Here is a 14787-nt window from a genome sequence, read left to right as displayed (position 1 = left end):
GCCAATTATTGAAATTCACTTTTAATGTTTGTGCTTCCAGACGGAACTCTTGAGAACAGGAATTTCCAGGGAGACTGTGCAGAGATGAGCCTTGGGGAACTCGTCAGTTCTCACCTCAAGCCTTTAACACCATGTTTGGGAATAAATTCTAGGGGGAATAAAATGGCCAAAAGATTTTCAAGTATCGTCACTTAGATAGGTCACACCAAATCCATCTTATCTAAATGCTGGGGCTGGAGGAAGTAGGGAATGAAGGGTGGAGATGGATGACCTGTTGTCCATCAGCCATGTGTCTTGGGGACTGGTCTGCCTGTCAGGGGAAGAACACAGGTGTGAAAATGTCTGGTGATTGCTTCTGTGGAAGCCACCTCTCCTGTCCTGGGGAACATACAATATGCCCAACTCTCTGTCTTCTCTTTATTTCTCCACTCTTTCACTGGGCAGGATTAAGTTGTAAACATCTTCAAAACAAGAAAACATACACACTCAGGGGTGCCTGGGACCACGTGACTCTACAGTTGCTTAGTCTGACAGGCTTCAGAGCTTAGTTGAGCCTGATCCAGCTGGACTGAAGGTTGCCTACCTAGTGGATCTGTGTAAGAGAAGAAAAGCTCCTCTCACTGTTCCCCACCATGGACTTTGCTCATCTTCATTTCTTGTCATCGTCTGGTCTGTTTTTTATGTGCACTGCCTGTAAATCTAGACAGCCAGAGCGCCTCCTCTGGTGTTAAGGAGACCTTTGTGCCCATGTCAGCTCTGCCACCAATGTGACCTGTAGCCAGTCACACACTCTCTGGTCCCTTGTTGATAACAGCTGTGTCCATGAGGATATCGAAGGAGGGGAGCTTCTCTGCAGATGGTACTCAGGAAGTGGCTCTCTCCTCTGACCCAAGCCCAGAGGTAGAAACTAGAGGGCAGCTTCTAGGTGGAAGGAGGAGGCCACTGGGGAGGTCATTTAAGAGGGCGTCTTTTCTGTGATGCTCTCTGCCTCCTGGCCACCGTGGAGTTAGCAGCTTGGTCCTCCGCTTCCTGAAAGCCATGGAGTGGGTTTTTGCTTCCTGGGTACAAGGGGGTTAGCTGCTTTCTTCCACCACGCTCTTCCACTGTGATGTCATTGTCTTTCTGTAGATGTAAACACACCCAAACCATCCAACTCGGTGAGCCAAAACAAATCTTACCTGTTAAAGTCAACTTTCTCAGGCATTTAGTCACAGTGATAAGAATCTGACTAAAACATTTAGATTTCAGATAATTTAATACATTTTTCTTACTTAGCTGTCTCTCTATACAGATCTATATTCTATGGATACCCATTTGATCCATAGGATGCATAGTGACAGGCACGGTGCAATCACAGATTGAATTGACTTCTGGACACACGTAGGGGTCTTTGAGATTGAGTAGAGGCCTTCAATACAGGGAAAACAGCAACAACAAAAAAGCAGTTTTAAATCCACTTATAGGTGACATATAGTCACAATCCGGACTGGAAAAAAGCTCTTGAGTTTGGCTTGCCTGATACACTCTGCTTTTTCAGGTGGCACTCAGGCATGAGGATGGTGACGAGACAGCTGAGCCACCCCCCAGTGGGCACCGAGACCGGAGGAGAGCCAGCATGTGTTCTGGTGGCAGTATGGGTGAGCACCAGGGCCTTGACCGCAGAAGGAGCCGTAGACACTCAATCCAGAACATCAAGAGCCCACTGTCAGCTCCCACTAGCCCTTGTTCCCAGTCAGTTCCTGCCTTCAAACCCAGCCAAGTTCGAGATCTCTGTGAAAAGTAAGCTCAACCCCCGTGATGGGGAGGGAATACCACTGGGGAGAGGGAAAGAGAGACTGCGAGTCACATGTACTGACCATGATTCCCTTCCCACTAGATGGTTAGGGTGTCCTGGCCTTGCTTCCTTCCTTTCCTCTACCACTAAACTATTCCTCCCTCAGGGAACTTCCCACTCAAGCTGCTCTTGATGGCAAGCATAAACTTGACCTTGCCAAACTCATTTAGTATTTTATAAATTGGCAAAGAATCCAAAGTACAAAACCATGGCCTAGAAATAAATGGCATGCCACACAGCAATGCGAGACTGGAATGGTCCTTGAGATAACGTAGCCTTATTCAGATTGGCTTTAGATATGTGAACATACATATGTAAATTTAAAGATATTTATTTTTATGCAGCACCTACTCATTTGATCATTTAGCCACTCAGTAAACATTTTGTTGAGTGTCCAATATAGGTCAGGACCATGCAAAGGTATAAAGACACATACACAACAAGAGTATGATCTTTATCTTCATGAACCTCACATCTCAGCTGGGGAAAGAGAATAAGGTAGATAAAAAGAAATATAAGAAGCTTGACTCTACCTCTGGTGGCCTGGAAGGATTGGGGAAAACAGGTGCAATAGAAGGATGGCTGGGCTTCACAGTCCTGAGACAGCTGCTCCAGGTGGATGCTGTCTGTTTCTGAACCACAGAGCTTGACCATCCATCCCATTCTTGCTGGTGCGGTAGGATGCAAGTCATGCTCACATCAGTATCAGTAACAGTGGCTCCACCATTCTCTCTCATCCTGGGAATATTTCTGGGAGTCAAATTTAGCTTACCTAGCTACATGGTGAAGGAGAAAATAACAGCATACATAGGGCCACCTTTAGAAAGTCAATCATCAAGAATATTTGGGTTTCCCCAGCCCCCATCGCAGAGAGAATAACCCACCATCTCTATCATCAAGGCACAGCTCAAGCAGTCTGGTGTTCATGTGCCTGTTAACCAGGAAGCGGGAGGGGTCCTGGTTTGAGAGTCATGTGCAGCATGCATGGTCCCTTTCTGTGTCATGGCCCTAAACATGGTCCTGTTTCTGAGTTCGTGTGACCAGCTCTACTCTAGTGAAAACCCCTAACTTCTGAAAAGATTAAAATAAGGAAGCTGGTAGCTAGGGGCTGTGCTGGGAGAAGGCTTCAGGTGCACTGTGGTTCAGCTCTGGGTAAGTTTCTTCAAGATATTGGATCACAAAATACACAGCCCCTAGCTAGCAGCTTGAGGAATTGACTCAGAGGAGGTCGAGGAAAATGTACACAGTGATTGAATACTGTTTAAAAACCAGTGGAGATGATGAAGGCAGGGGTGCGGTGAGCCTTGTTGGCCCCACTGGTTCTTCACTGCCTGGTTCATGTTGTGCTTGTTTCTGGTCTCTTCATTTCTCTTCTGCTTTTAAAAGGTCCTTATGTTGTGTGCCTGAGTAACAACATCTTCTGATACACCAGCAAAGATGACAGCGGTTCGGGGGACTGTCCTGAGAACTGTTCATTGTCTCCAAGTTCTGGGCTGATCAGGAATTCAATCTGGGGTGGGGAGAAGATGGAAAGACACCACTCTAAACAATGCTTGCTTTGTTCTTTTCAAACGCTATGTGATTTTCATTGTGCCGAAGCTATTGCTTTAATGTAAATTTTGTAGTGTTTGGAGAAAGTGTTTTCCAGTTTGTAAAGATAGAAAACACTGAAAAAAGCTGGGATGTAGCTCAGCAGCATGGAGTGCTTGCCTAGCACACATGGTGAGGCCCTGAGTTTGATCCTTAGCATTGCAAAAATAAGCAAATGAATGTAAATTAAAAATATAAACCTGAAAAGAGAAGACATCCAACAACCTTGCAACTTTAAAATGATTTTGTTCATAAAGCCTGTTGGAGAGAGGCTGGGGTGGCATCACCATGGTGCAGTTCTCCTCAAGACAAGACTGCAATGGGGGCAAGGATGGCAAAGAAGGGGGGATGGTCATTGTGTGCTTAGCAGTGTCCCCTGCTCAACATCTGTGACTTAAACTATACTTCAGATTCAAGCAGCTGTTAGGACCCATTCCTTGGAGGCCTGGAAAGCAATGCCTGTGAACTTTCTGGACATACTTGGTGCTCGTCTGTAGCAAGGTTCCTGTAGGTGCCACATAGGAGGGCTCGAAGACTGGATTTTATCCTTCTGTGATACAAGTCGTATGGACCCTCTAGCAAAGATGGGAGAGTGTGAGAGGGCAGAAAGGAAGTCGTGTTGGAAATGTGTGTGGAACTCCTTGCTCATTTCATTTGAGTTCAGTTCTCGAAAACACCCTCTTGTACAGGAAGGCAGGATAGATGCCAGACAGCAGGTAGGGTGGGCTTTGCGGGGAATGACAGGAGTAAGGGATGGGCTGAGCCAGGAGTTATGCTCAAATCTTGACTCTCAGTGCTCAAAGCTGATTCCCACCTTCCCACTCTTAAGCATGTTCATTGAATAAGACTTACACGTCAGACTTTTTAGGGAAGAGAACTTGTTGGCATACTATATGGACATCATCTTTACTGAGGTAAATATAAATATTCAAGAATTGAAAAGGATGCCACGTCACATACCACAAACATGTATGCTTCCTTACACACGTAAGTCTGCCAGATTGTTACTACCATTTTACTGATGTTAGTGCGACTCTGAACCCACATTACTGAGCCATGGCTTCTACACTGGCCCTTGGCCAAAATCAGGTAGAGTTTATTGATCATCTGTCACCTGAAAAATTTTTGTATGATGTTTGTACCATAAAGAATTTCATCTCTGCACTTACTTTTTGTAGACTTGATTATAAGAAGAAAAAAATTAGATCCTTTTTATTTACTACTGAGAAAATTATTTGGGGTCATCTAATTAGCAAAAATGAACAACCCTCCCAAACTCCAGCAGTGTATCTGACTCACGTTGCTACCGTTCCCAGCGCTAAAATGTTCTTGAAGTTTGTCTAGCCTGCAGCAGGAACCCAGTGGAGTTCACGTACAGGCTGGGGCTCTTTTCTTCACGAGTATCCCATTCTATCCTGTATTTCCTGCTTGTTAGAGCAGTCTCTGACCTTAATTTGCATCCCTCAACATGCTCCTGTTGAACGAGGTGCTTGCTTTCAACGCATAATCAAGTTCCATCTGTCCTGTCTTCCAGTGTTTCTGGTATGAAATACTGCACAGGACCTAGTGTGCAACTCTGAATTCCATCCTGTTGAGTTGCACACAACATTCCACTCTCCGGAGGTAATTCTGAACTTCACTGAGTCAACTTGCATGGTACCATCTAGCTCTCAGTCATGTGTGCATTTGAAGGACACGGAAGAGTGAGCTGGCGAATTGTGCACAGTGACAGCTGGCTAGGGAATGGAGCATAGAGATTTATGCCATGTACACCAAAGGGCGGTAATGGCGGGTTGTCATGTAAATTTCATAAGTCATGAAATACTAATCTCCTGATGTTTTTCAACTGCTAAGAATGTAAAATATATACTAATGTTCAGATTTGCCAACACAGATCTTAGGCCAGATTGAGCTCACTGGTTATATTTTACCAACTACTGTTCTGAGGAGACAGACATTTTTAGAGAAATGGAGGGGAAATGGGCTGACATTGCCAATGAGGATTATATGAGGAAGAAGGGGGGACCCACCATGCCACGTGAGAGGAGGACTGCGGGGATCTTATAGTTGCACTACAACAAGAAAATAAAAGGAGGTGTGATGTGGCACAGACCCTGTGCCTGATCCCTGGCATCACATAAGCCAGATGTGGTGGTAGATACTTATAGTCCAGATGTGGTGGTAGATGCTTATAGTCCTGGCACTCAAATAGTAGACAGGAAGATTGAGAGTTCAAGGTCATCATCAGCTACATAGCAAGTCTGAGGGCAGCTTGGGATATATGAGATCTTGGGAGAAAAATTCCATGAAGAGATTACGAAGATCTTATTGATCATAAATTCCTATGTAGCAGGTGAAGCTGGAGATGGGTGGATGAAAAGTTGGGGTGGGGGTATACACAGCTTGGTGAGAAGAAAGGGCTAATGACACATGCAGGGAAAATGAGGAGGTTAGGGAGGTTACAGCAAGATAAGCTTAGCTCTAGAAACTCCTAGGAAGAAGGAAGTAGTTCTAAACCAGGGATGGCATTGCCACCCAAGGGACACCTGAGCATGTATGTTTTTGGTTGTCAGTACTGGTGCTGGGTTGCAGTGGGCATGTGGTAGGACAAATTCAGGAATGTTGTCCCATCATACACATGGCACTTGTCACTGAAGAATTAGCTTCTCTGCAGTGTGTTAGTGCTGCATCTGGGTCAGCACCTTAGCAGGCTGAGTATTTGGCTGGAATTTTCACCCGCTTCTTGGGAGGCTTCCAGGGTTGGGAACAACTGTTGGACAAGATAGCTCTTTTATAAGAACGCAGGATTCTGTACCTGCCTTAAGTTCACATACCAAACTTTGAATCAAAATTAACTTCATTCAGAAATTATCATGAATCAGTTAAAATTAGAGTCTGTACATGAAATTCCTGGTATAAAGATTTCATTGACATTTTACAGCCATCACAGAGACAGCACTTTTTTAGCAAGAATGGAGATATGGAATGTCTTACCTATTACCCGGATTCTCTGGCCTACATAGGTTATAGCAGAATCCTTTTTCTGGTATTGGTTTTATCTCTGTTTAGCAAATTTTTACTCTTCAAATTCTTAGCAAATACACTGAATTTGATTAAGGACAGGCTTGACTTAATCTAATGAATCAATCAGTAACCAAACACAGCCAGTTCTAATCAGCTTTGAGTCTATCACATTCCGAAATGTTGACATCATGGAATGTGACACCTGCGTGAAACAAACTGGCAAGACAGCAATGTACTTATATAACAGAGTTGTGCAGTCTGAGGCCAGAGCCCGTGATCCTGTGTGGGATAGGAATCACATCACCATGTATGCGTGCAGTCATATGTGTGTGCTCATATAATCAGAGATGTGCAGGTGGAATTGGGGACAAGCATAGAGGGGCAGCTCCACAAAGTCTCCTTCAGCTGTTAATGTGACCCAGAAGCAAAAGAATTGCTGTGTCCCCATGTAAGTTAGAAGATACATAAAGCTGGGATGTGTATGCTGCATTTGAAACAGAAGTACTCATTCTAATAAATTGCAAAGCTACTAGGATTAAAAACACAGGTTGTTGTGTGAGCTTTTGTTGAGGCGATGAAAACAAACATCCCCCTGCCCCAGATAGCACACCAATGACAGGAACAAATAATTCCACCCAAGTATAGCTTAAAGTGCCAGTGAGTCTAACTCGTGTAACTTTTAGGAGCATGGGAAACTTATGGATGGTTACACCACTGAAGGAAAAAATCGTCCAGCAACCATTAGGTGCCTATTACTGCCTGGTGGGTGGTTATGTGTTCAATAAAGCTTTCCAAGTATTGCAGCTGTCAGTATCGCTGAGATGCTCTCTGATCCCTACGATGCAGCCATGGCTGTGTGTACGTGCTATGAAGCTGAAATAGTGGATCCAGGCTCTGACCTCATACTCCTACCTCCCTGAGGCAGGTGGGGCCTTGTGAACCCTTTTTCCTACAACCATCAGCTTTATAAATCCTTGAGGGAGGGGTGGGTCTTCATGAGCACCTCTTCCCAGAAACTATTAACTGTCTATGGGGCCTCAGAGAGGGATAGAACCTTGTAAGCCCCTCCCTGCCCATGGTGAAAAATTAATGGGCCTTTCTGCAAGTCTTCTGCTTGTCATCGCAAAGTTAATGACCCTGTCATGTCCAAAGGACACCATTCCACTAATACAGATCTACACAGAGGTCGGTTGCTGATAGGCATTGACCTTGTTGCCAGGAAACCAGAAGTGTCAAGCAACTGTGAGAAGATGTGGTCTTGTCTCTGCCATCCTAAGGCTGAGGCCTAGTCCATCTGAGATGCAGGGAGGGCCTTTGAGGGATGCTAATGTCTGGAGCTCCATCTGGACTTGTTGACTGAGAAAAACCATGGCTCCTAAGGAGTTCGTGATCTTCCCAAGTCTACCACCATTTGGGTGGCATTCAGAATCACTTTGGAGTTGAGCATCAGATAGACATATCTGAGCATAGGAGACTAAGGTTCAGAGCCTGGTTACCACTATTATAGCCTTATGTCAGTTAACATATTGTCGTTGCCTTATAATTGGACCAAATAGCATCTCAGCAGTAGAGGCGGCTACAATACCCACAAGCCTTTATTGAGCGCATACCCATCCACCAGGCAATTTGCCGAACACCTGAGATGTTTTGTCTTTGCCCTTGGGGTGAGTACTGTTTTTATTTGCCATGTGGCAGCAGGAGGCAGGTGGAGTTGAAGTTCCTTGCCTGAGGACTGACAGCTAGTATGATAGGATTGATTTTAGAGTTTTGTGGGTCCAGCTTCAGATTGAGGAGCTCACTGTTTTGTCTGACTGCACTTGTTTTTGTGATTCAGTAGATCTAATCTCCTGCGTGAAGCAATGCCTGTGTTAGTCCCTGTCTCAACTGACACTCAAGGTTGTCTTCTGATGGCCACACGTGCTGTGGCATGTGCATGCCTACACACATAGTTAAACATTCAACATATCGCACATCAGGAAAGTATTGCCCAGTGTCCCACTATGTAGATGGACCACGTGCCATACTGCCAATCATTTTGCCTTGGTTTCTTCGGTTTTTCCTGGTGCTATTTGCAGTAGTGAACATCTGTATACATGTTCCAATGCATTTGCTCGCAGCTGCACCATACTTGAGCATGGTAATCTTAAAGAGTTATATTTTTTATTGGCCTAGATATTGAAGTTATCATTGGGTTTGCTTTTCTCGTGAATGGGCACTGATATGGCTTCTGAAAAGGACTTCTGAAGATACAATTCTGGAACAAGTGTACAGTGACTAACTGGCCATTCTGGAAGAGATCAGAAAGGAAGGTGCAGAGAACAGACACCCACTGAAGAAGCCTCAGCTGGGTTGCAATGATTGGAGGCTAAGGAGGATGCTGAGGAGAAGCAGAGTCTAAGTCAAGCTAAAGTTTAGCATCTCATAGTGCACACCAATTAGTGACCCAGTGGGTGGTGGGATGAGGGGAGCCAAGCCTTCGGGGGAGCCTGTGGGTGCCAGTACAGGGAGGAAATGGGGGGATGTTCACTGTAGTCCTATAAAGTGGAGAAGGGCATTGGCATCACTCCGCCAGCCACAGGAAGCAGTGGGCAAATGGGGAGCCTAATTATGAAACCCAGTGGACCGATGAGCTCAGCTTCCTATATTCTGATGAGAAGGAGATATATTTGGTTGCTTCAGTTTTAGGACAGGACTTGCCCACAGGGCTCTGTTGCCAGGGTTACAGGATTCATTCAGTGATTACCCGTAGAGTCTGCAACAGAGTAATAAAGCTGACCTATCTCTGGGAAGGAGCTGGCAATAGGCAACCTGTTTACAAGGGAAGAGCGTACAATGAAATAGGCAGGTGTTACACAAGGATAACTTGTGAAAGTGACTGGCTTAGGTGACCTGTTAAGCGCTGGCTCCTACAGCTAGGCTTGGCCAGGTACAGTAAGGGAGAGGTGTGTGGTCAAGAGCAGAGGTCCGACCCTCAGGCTTCATCTCGGCCTCTTGTGGACTCCTAATGCGGATGGCTCTTTAAGAGGGTGGTAAAAGAGTTAGGATAGACAGAAAAAAATGAGTGTGTGGCCGGGTGAGGGTTATATTGACGCTTCCCCAAAGGTTGGTCTATTAATGAAGGGAATTGTTAAATAACTATGGACACGAGCTGGAGAGAATGTTTTATGTTCCAGCATAAACTTGCTAGAGGATTTCATAATAACCAGATTAACAACCAATGGTACCACGGGCAGCAAGTAGCTACTTGGGGAAGTTTATCTGATGGAAATTGGTTTGTTATGAATGAGAAGCCCTGATGGGGCCTGTGACCTCCTGAAGTAAGTATTATTGGATGGCAGCCAGGGGTGTGGAGATGTCCAAAGCTCTTCCTGAGTATTCTCTAGCAAATGGTGGGCTGGAAGAAGCAAATATGGGATCAAGGAGAAAGGAACTTGTGGGGGGTAGCAGTAAAGAGGGAAGACTGGGGGTGGAGGAAGAAGTGAGCTCGTAAAGTTCCTGACTGTTGGAAAACTTTCCGTGATTAGATAGCCAATGTCTCGGGACTTGTCTTTGCTTGGGTATATTTGGGGATCTTTAGAGATTCTGGGTGAATTGGTAGACTTTGGTCCTTAAAATCACACAGAGCCAACAGTGAGTCTCAAATGGAAAAGCGGGTGTGTGTATGTGTTGGGGGGTCCTGGAAGCATTGGGGCAGAGCTGGGTCAGGTGAGGAGGTTGGGAAAAGCTAGAAATGCTCTCAGAGTATGCAGAAGTGGAAAGGTGGGGAGGATGGAAAGTAGGGGGATGTCATGGGATACAAGAAAGCATGGTTTATAGGACACTGTATCCAGTCTCATTCAATGTCAGCTGATTCCCAAGCAGCCAGTAAGGCAGGATCCTGGGCTGGCTCACTCAGGAAACTCTGGGTGTGGTGTGTTTGAGGAACCTATGGATGGAAATCCCAGCCATTTGGACAGGCACCTGTGGGATCCAAATATGTACAGCTGATTCGTAATGCCCAGACTGTAACCCAGGAAAAATAAAGCAAGAGGTGGAGAGAGGATGATGAATCCCTGGAAAAGAAAGCGCTGGATCATCATCTTTTGAAATGTTACCAATGAGACGGCCACACAGTTTCCCAGTCAGGGAGCCTTTAAAGAGCTTGTCTTCAGGTGTGAGTCGGCTCTGATGGGGTGAGCCTTCACAAGGAGACCAGCTATTCTTGTGTAAGTTAGAGGAAAGGCCTGACTGATGTTCCTATTCAGTCTTGGATTTGGTTGGTGAAGGGCTGAGCTTGCTTCCCTTTGACCTGTACAGACCCTGTGTTTTCTTTAAGACACACCTTCCCTTCCAGAGTCTACACACTCACAGCCTTTACTGCTGAGCTTGGATTTCTGAGGTGGTCCATGATGATGTAGACACTGGCACATGTGGTTCTCAACATGTCTTTGGGAGCAGAGCCAGACTTTTCCAAGAGTTGTTGATTGATTAGATCCAGTCATGGAAGGAACAATTTCAGTCTTGCTTCCTAAGTGCTATGGTCAGGCTGGGCATGGTGGTGCATATGTTGCAAGAAGGCTACTTATTTATCCTGGCTGCCTGGCTAACTTAGCCCGAAATAACCACACAGAAACTATATTCATTAAATCCCTGCTTGGCCCATCAGCTCTAGTTTCCATTGGCTAACTCTTATATTAATTTAACCCATTTCTATTGATCTGTATATTGCCACAGTGGCTTACCGGCAAAGATTCAGCATGTCTTACTCGGCAGTGGCTCCATGGTGGCTTCCTGACTCTGCCCTTCTTTCTCCTAGCATTCAGTTCTATTTCCCCAGCCTACCTAAGTTCTGCTCTATCAACAGGCCAATGCAGTTTCTTTTTTCATTAGCCAAGAAGAGCAACACACAGACAGAAGGACCTCACATACCACATACATGTTCTTCTAGTACTTGAGAAGCAGAGGCAGGAGGATCTCTGAGAGTTTAGGGTCAGCCAGCTTGGGTTACATAGCAAGACACTATACGAGATATGGGGCTGGGAGGTGGGTGGGGGAAGACAAAGAAAGACCTATATGGAGAGTCTAGACTTAATTCTAGACAAATGAAGATTGAGCCTGAAGATAAAAGTCCAAGAGGTCAAACGTGAGAGCAAAGATAAGTCACTACTGAACACAGCTGGTGAAGTGTTGTCAAGGGCCCTTGGGGGACTGAAGAGGACAGACCCGGCCTGCAGCCACACTGTCACTCCATATTCCCAAGAGATGGTATCAGTTATGTAAACACCATTCTCATGCTGAAAACAGTTTTCTATTTCAAAATGAGGTCATCATTATGAGAGATGTATCAGAATGGACATGGGCCATAACTGTGGTCCAGGTGTGGCTTCTGGTGTCACTGATATCCGTTGCATGTCTTTGCTTCCTGGTAGATGCAGGGCTTTATAGCAGAATGGAGAAGGAGAGTGATTGGCAGTAGAGGTGGGTGAGCTGGTGGGCTCTTCATGCATGTGAGTACGGGCATAAGAGCGGCTAGAATTCAGGGGGAGAAGAAGGCAGGGAGGCTAAGTGGCTTCATCCAGTCAGTAAGGAAAAGAGGCATTTTCTTCAGCTGCTTGTCCTAAGCAGAGGTAGCATGTCATAGCTGTTAGGCCCATGATACTAAGGTTAGACTCTTGGGTTTAATCCCAATTTAGTGCCAGAGGTCCCTGGGATTGTCATTGGCCTCTCAGTGCCCTAACAGAACCTGTTTCGGAGGCTGACTGGAAGACAGGTGAACTATGGGAACTGTCTTACATAGGCACCCAGTTCAGAGCTTAAGTAAGAAGAGTCAGTAAACAGCTGCAGAGAGGTCACACAGTAGAACCAAGCCCAGAGCAGGGGACCTGCCCCTGTACCCCCAGACCATGCCCTTTAGAGCTCAGGGGTCTCTGGTACCTTTTGGAAGGTGACTGCCTTTGTTATCCTAAGAAAGCTACTTCCTAAGGACATAGTGTCTCAGTAGGGGCCAGAGGCAATTCTAGGAACTTTGGGAAGGCTTGGTGACAGAATCCACATTGCCCGAGACAGCAATTCATTCCTGAGCTCTTTGCTCCTGCCATGCGGTTTTGGTTTTATAAACATGGGATTTAAAGGTGACTAGAGAGGAGCCCTCTGGAGGAAGTGGCTAGTCCGGGCCTGCTGCTTGCTGGCACTTCTCCCCCACAGATCCACGGGCAGGACAGGGCAAGGTTGGGGAGCAGACATCCTGGCATGGCCGCATGCCATGGGCAAGTCTACTGAAAGGGAAGCAGATGCTTGTGAGACTTGAGAAGCCATTTTCTTTTCCTACACTTCTTAAATTTAGGACCATTTTTGCAAATTTGCTTTCTCAGTTGAAGGGGGACAATTTGAATCATGATGTCAGAAAAAGAAAATTATCAATTGCCCCTGACCTGGTATTGTTTGTGCTTTAGGACTTGTCTGCAACCTGAGAGCTTTTGTCACCAAGCAGATGAGCAAGGAGCCTCCACTAGAGAAGCCCAAACTGCCTGCTTTGGCTGAGCAGCCTTGCAAGAACACTCAGCAGTAGCATGCATTCTGAGCTTTGCCTTTCGTGACTGAGTTTGGTGAGCTAGGCTTTGGAAGGGGAGCGATGAGCTGTGTGGAAGAGGGCAAGGCAGAAACAAGCATGGGCTCTCGGGGAGAACCTGAAGAAGTGTGCAGGGCAGCCATTGCAATATCAACAGTGGAAGCAAAGAACCACTGTTGTAGCTACCTGTGTGCCATGGAGTGTTGCATGATAGGTGCAGGTACCATTGCAAGAAATGCCTGACGCTGGAAAGACCAGCACACTTGCCAATTATCAGGTGTTAAACATTTGTACATTATGCTTCATTGGTTTGTGTTTCTTTGAAGCTAGGGCTCATGGAGTCAAAACTGGCCTTGTGATTCTTGACTGTTGGTTCATCTTCCTCTGCCTCTCAGTTCCCTCCTGGAGCAACAAGTGTGCACCACCACGCTCAATGTCAATTTTTTTAAGTTCAGGCATTTATTCACTAAATTCATACCAGTATTTCTGATAAAAGAGTACTTACCTTTTGTTACTAATATTACACACCCTCAAAAAGACTATCACATCCTAGAATTAAATATTAATGTAAAAATTCTTTTAGAAAAGAGAATAGTCAGATAGTAGTGGTCCAGGAAAGGATAAGAAGCAATGAGTCTTGAGGGGTAAGAATGAGAAGACCTCTTCAGGCCACGGGAACACTATGTTCAGTAGGAAATGGGGAGGAGGGCTTGGTGTGCCTAGTGTTCTCTAGGCAGCTGAAAAGGCAAGACTGTAGAATGTGGAGGGAGGCAGAAGTGGCAGGAGATGAGCTCATGTTGCAAGCAGGTTGAGACATGCAAGGCCTTGGAACTCCTAACATGACATCTGGTAATTATTTGGTATGTGAGTTCAGCCATGCTGGCCATGCATATTTGAAGCAATGCCCATCTTCCTGATAGGAATTAGGTTGGAGGTCAGGGAGAGTAGCAATGGGAGCCCAGGTGAAAGCTATTGAGACAAAACTTCTGGAAAACAGTGGTATCTTGGACCCAGGGCAATGTTTCTGAACCCTTTAATATTCCATGGTCAAGCCTAACCCTTGGATAAGATTTGCAAAAGCAAGACCTGAGCCTCTGTGCTTTCAAACATCTCTCAATGGTGTAAATCACTAGTCTGAGGTGGCCATTGCTCCTGGAGAGTCTTGGGGAGCATATGTTGGGGAAAGGACTACAGTGAGCCTAACCCTGAGGCCCAGTGAGAGTCAGCAATGTGCACTGAGTTCTCTGTTAGCGTTTCATTGCTATAACCAAACATCTGAGCTGAACCATTTAAGGGAGGAGAGATTTGGGTCATAGTTCCAGAGGGTCTGCCCTTCATGGCTGAGCAAAGAAGCTCACCTCCTGAATGAACAGGGAGCAAAGAGAAAATTTCTTCACTGGTGGGCTTTCTCTTTCCCAACTCTCTATTCCATCTGAGCCTATAGAATGGTTCCATCCATGGTCAGGATCAGTTTTCCTCATTCAGCTAATTCTCTCAGGAAATGCTCTCAACACACACAACCAGAGGTGAGCCTCACCAGTCTCTGAAGCATTTCTCATTCTAATCAAGCTGAAAATTGAGATTAAACATCAAGTGGTCCTTGGGTATGTCAACACAAAACAGTTCTCATAGCAATTGGAATATGATATGTCATTCCGGAGCCAAATATGAATGATCACGGCCCAGGAATATCGCTTTAGATCTCCCCAAATATTATGCTCATCTATGAAAGTAGTCACATGAGAGTTTATTAGTTATAGTATGTTGCAATAGAAGTGGCAGGGCTGCGTCC

At 45.6% G+C, this 14787-nt stretch overlaps 1 protein-coding gene across 8 annotated transcripts in view; it reads left to right on the top strand.

Annotated features, from left to right (window-relative positions):
* Positions 1-14787, top strand: part of Fhod3 (formin homology 2 domain containing 3) — a 412004-nt gene that overhangs the window by 282105 nt on the left and 115112 nt on the right. For all 8 annotated transcript variants that reach the window (XM_050134860.1, XM_050134859.1, XM_050134858.1 and 5 more), the window contains exon 10: positions 1538-1779. In XM_050134860.1, coding sequence (XP_049990817.1) covers positions 1538-1779 — 242 coding nt within the window. The remainder of the gene's footprint in view (positions 1-1537; positions 1780-14787) is intronic.

Source organism: Alexandromys fortis, unplaced genomic scaffold (genome assembly GCF_014885135.2).
Source record: "Alexandromys fortis isolate MF-2015 unplaced genomic scaffold, M_Fortis_MF-2015_v1.1 scaffold_25, whole genome shotgun sequence".
In the NCBI taxonomy this organism is placed as follows: Eukaryota; Metazoa; Chordata; class Mammalia; order Rodentia; family Cricetidae; genus Alexandromys; species Alexandromys fortis.
Note: the sequence above shows the minus strand (reverse complement) of the source record. Positions and strands in the feature narration are given on the sequence as shown.